Genomic DNA, 4,513 nt, shown 5'->3' with positions numbered 1-4,513 from the left:
GGAGGGCGCAGCTCAGCTCCAGGTCCAGTCGCCATTGTTCAATCTTAGCTGCAGATTGCAGGGGGCACAGCCCACCATCCCTTCTGGGAGTCAAACTGGCAACCTTGTGGTTGAGAGCATGCACTCCAACCAACTGAACCATCAGGCTGCACGGGAGCTGAGCTGCAGCTTGTCTTCATTCTAGTTGCAGAGGGCACAACTCACTGGCCTATGTGGGAATCGGCAGCCATTTTGCCCAGAGCTCGCACTCTAACCCACTGAGCGACCTGTCCTCCCTGGACTTGTATACTTTAAAAGAGTGAATACTGTGGTATGTAAATTATATCTCAATAAAGCTGTTATAAAATTAACTGTATCCATATTTACTAACACAAATTAGTGGGAACAGAATTTAACAAAAATGATTCCATTTATGATAGTGTTATAAATGATCAAATATCAATGAATACTCATAAATCTATAAAATATTTGCAATACTTCAACAGTGGAAACTAAAAAATAACAGTGAGCTAAATAAAATAAAATAAATGGAAGCATATGAGATGTTAATGAATTGAAAAACTCAAAATTGTTACAATATATGTTCTCCCCAAATTTGTTTTTAGGTTCAATGCAATTCCAATAAAAATCAAGCAGTTTTTAGAAGAAAATACAGCAGGATACCTTCATGATATTGGGTTAGGCAAAGATTTCTTTAACAGGATACAAAGAACACTAATCACTAGAGAAATTGATCAGTTACTCTAAAATTTATATGGAAATGCAAAGAATCTAGAGCACCCAAATCAATATTGAAGATGTACTAAGCTGGATGACGTATACCACCAGATAGCAAGGCTTATCATATAAAACACACACGCACACACACACACACACACACACCCCACAAAAATTAAAGCATGTGGTATTAGTGCAAGGAGACAGATAGACAAATGGAGTACAATAAAAAATCCAGAAAGAAATACACACTTGTATGCTCACCTGGTTTATGACAAAGGCAGTAAATTCTGTGGGGAAGAAAACATTCTTTCTCATAAATTTTATTGGGTTAATTAGATTTCCATTTTGAAACAATGAACATTGGCCACTACCTCTCAGCATACATAAAAATTAATTCAGTATGGATTATAGACTTAAATTTGAAAGCTCAAACAATTAAGGCTTTAAAGGAAAATATTAGCTAATAAACAGCTTAGCAGAGGTCTTAATCACACACACATTTAAAAAAAATGCTGCACTCAACATCCTTATTGGAATTGCTTGTTTGTAGGGTATGTATGTCTTAACTTTATGAGGCATCATCACATTCATTTTTTGTACAATTCCAATTTTGTTCCACACTGTCATAAGCGGTATATGAAAATTCTCATTTCCCCATATCCCTTCAACATTTGATATTGTCATTATTTTTTACTTCTGCCAGTCAAATAGTTTGAAACCAGATCCCATTTTTGTTCTATTTAAAATCTCTCGCTCTTTTCCGGTGTTTGCGGCGCGAGGCGACATGAGCAGCAAAGTCTCCCGCGACACCCTGTACGAAGCGGTGCGGGAGGTCCTGCACGGAAACCAGCGCAAGCGCCGCAAGTTCCTGGAGACGGTGGAGCTGCAGATCAGCCTGAAGAACTATGACCCCCAGAAGGACAAGCGCTTCTCGGGCACCGTCAGGCTCAAGTCCACGCCGCGCCCCAAGTTCTCCGTCTGCGTCCTGGGGGACCAGCAGCACTGTGACGAGGCCAAGGCCGTGGACATCCCCCACATGGACATCGAAGCGCTGAAGAAACTCAACAAGAATAAGAAACTGGTCAAGAAGCTGGCCAAGAAGTATGATGCCTTTTTGGCTTCAGAGTCTCTGATCAAGCAGATCCCGCGAATCCTGGGCCCAGGCCTGAATAAGGCTGGCAAGTTCCCTTCTTTGCTGACCCACAATGAGAACATGGTGGCCAAAGTCGATGAAGTGAAATCCACCATCAAGTTTCAGATGAAGAAGGTGCTTTGTCTGGCAGTGGCCGTTGGCCACGTGAAAATGACAGATGATGAGCTTGTGTACAACATCCACTTAGCTGTCAATTTCCTGGTGTCATTGCTCAAAAAGAACTGGCAGAAGGTCCGGGCTTTATATATCAAGAGCACCATGGGAAAGCCCCAGCGCCTGTACTAAGACAGCTTAATAAACCGTAGTGCTACCGTTAAAAAAAACAAATAAATAAATAAAATAAAATAAAATAAAATAAAATAAAATCTCTCTAATTACTAATGTGATTGTGCATCTCTTACAATGTGCCTCACCTGGAATTGATTGTGCACAAATCTTTTGGACATCTCCCGTTTTCCCTTTAAAACCACTCACCACCATCCTGTTCTGTGCCCAGGAGGCTGACCTTTATGGACTGAATAAATGGCTCCCTTGCCCTCTGGCTTCTGACCGAGAGGTGACTGTGGCTGAGTTCCTCTACCAAAGGCCACAAATCCTGTCCAGGATTCTTTTGTACGAGGTCAGACAATTAAGTTCGAGAACTCATCCTAGAAAAAGTGCTACATACCTCATTGCTGAATATCACTTTGGTCACCTTTGAAGTACTCCCTTTGGGAAGCTATGCACTGATGCCAGCGCCTAATCCACCCTTCAAAGCAATTTTGGAACTCTTTTTCTGGAATGACCATCAGAGCTGTCATCGTTATTACCTTTGATGTCCTGAATGCCAGCAAAATGTCTTCCTTTCAATATTTCCTTTACCTTTGGTTAAAGAAAAAAGTCATTGGGGGCTCGATCAGGTGAGTAGGGAGGGTGTTCCAATACAGTTATTTGTTTACTGGTGAAAACCCCCTCACAGACAGTGCCGTGTAAGCTGGTGCATGGTCGTGATGCAAGAGGCACGAATTGGTGGTGAAAAGTTCAGGTCGTCTAACGTTTTCATGCAGCCTTTTCAGTACTTCCAAATAGTAAACGTGGGAAACTGTTTGTCCAGTTGGTACAAACTCATAATCAATAATCCCTCTGATATTAAAAAAAAGTTAGAAACATCAGTGCAACAAGTTCGCAAACTTGTCAGAACTCGTATAGCTGTTGTGTTCCAGTAATCACTCCCTGCCCTTACCCCTCCATGTTTCGCTGGGAGGTAACAGCTCCCCACTATTGCTAGCCCGAAGGTATTTCAGAATCCCTTGTTGGTGTCAGTATTAGTCAGCTATTGCTGCAACAATGCTGTATAAGTAATCTCCCCAAGACTTACAAGAGTCACTTTTTCTCCGTGCTTATGTGCTCTGAGCTGTCTGGGGTTATTTTGCTTCAGGACACAGTTAGGGTGGGCTTGGCTCTAGGATGCAGATTGTGTTCAAATCTACTCCAGGTGAATTACTGTGTACCCCGATCTGAAGGATCAACAACTGCCTGGGGCATGCTCTTCTCATGACAATCGCAGGAGGGCAAGAAGCCTAGCAAACCACGCAAGCACATTGAAATCCTCTGTTCACATCATGTCTGCTCATATTCAAAGGACAAAAGCAAGTGCATGACCAAGCCTAGATTCAGAGAAACAGGTATGTACACTCCATCCCACAGGGTCGGGGAGAGTGAAGCGTGAATGTTTGCAGAACAAGTATCCAATCTATCACAATTTCTCTTAACCATGCTCATACCTTTGTACACAGTCTCTTCAGTTAATTCTCCTCCCTTACCCCACCTATGTGTACCATCGGTTTCTTGTCGGCACCCTGATTGATACTATTTCCTTCTCACAAGTTTCTACAGCTTTTCCAGGTTTCTGGGACATACATTAATCCCCCCACTTTAGCACACCCTGTTTTCTTTCCTTTTTTATGTGGGTCCTCTCCCCAAAGGCCCTATCCGTCTCTGGCATCAACCCTTCGCCACCTCTTGTGACCCACCCTAACAACCTAGTATGTATATTTCTGCATTGTTCTTCATACCTAGTTAATCGAGTGTGTGTGTGTGTGTGTGTGTGTGTGTGCACGTGTGCGTGGGTGTGTGCGTGTGTGTTCATATGTAAACCCTTTTTGGTTAACGTGTAAGAAAACAATGGGCACATTGTGCAGTTTTCTGCAAATTGTGTTTCGTACTTAACAAAACCTTGCAAAAATCTCTCCAAATAGGCTAGCATAGGTCTATCTTATTCCTTTTAAATGCTGAATTACGTTCCATCCTGTTGATGCCATTCCCCTACTGATGAGTGAAGTGGATGCTATGATGTACTGCACCCCCCCCCATCCCACCTTTAGAACTGAGGCATTCATGGCCCCAGCGGCTAGGAGTGTAGCCTGCTGAAAGTCCGAGCTGAATCACTCCTCAGGGATTGCTATGGATTAAAGGGGGCTGCCTTGCTCAGCGGTACACTACTTCTTCCAGGTAAGATTATATGCAACGACTGGTCAGTGTGGGGGTACAAAGGCCTAGCCTCCTCTGTTCAACTCCTAGCATTTCCAAACGGGCATCCCAGCTTTAGAGATCTCTGGAGGATCAGCCGAGTCCTCTATTGCAACTGCGTGCCTCTTCAAA

At 43.1% G+C, this 4,513-nt stretch overlaps 1 protein-coding gene across 1 annotated transcript; it reads left to right on the top strand.

Moving 5' to 3' along the window:
- Nucleotides 1-1,036: 1,036 nt before the first annotated feature.
- Nucleotides 1,037-3,466, top strand: LOC308495497 (large ribosomal subunit protein uL1-like). The gene has a single exon (XM_081043847.1). It carries the CDS (start codon nt 1,505-1,507, stop codon nt 2,156-2,158), a length of 654 nt encoding a protein of 217 aa, XP_080899973.1. The 5' UTR covers nt 1,037-1,504; the 3' UTR covers nt 2,159-3,466.
- Nucleotides 3,467-4,513: the final 1,047 nt, after the last annotated feature.

The sequence above is a fragment of the Rhinolophus hipposideros genome, assembly GCF_964194185.1.
Source record: "Rhinolophus hipposideros genome assembly, chromosome: X".
NCBI lineage: Eukaryota > Metazoa > Chordata > Mammalia > Chiroptera > Rhinolophidae > Rhinolophus > Rhinolophus hipposideros.
This window is presented reverse-complemented; position numbering and strand designations above follow the sequence as displayed.

What these genes read in the sequence shown, in the direction of transcription:
- LOC308495497 (XM_081043847.1), top strand. Translation starts at nt 1,505, where the DNA reads ATGAGCAGCAAAGTCTCCCGCGACACCCTGTACGAAGCGGTGCGGGAG.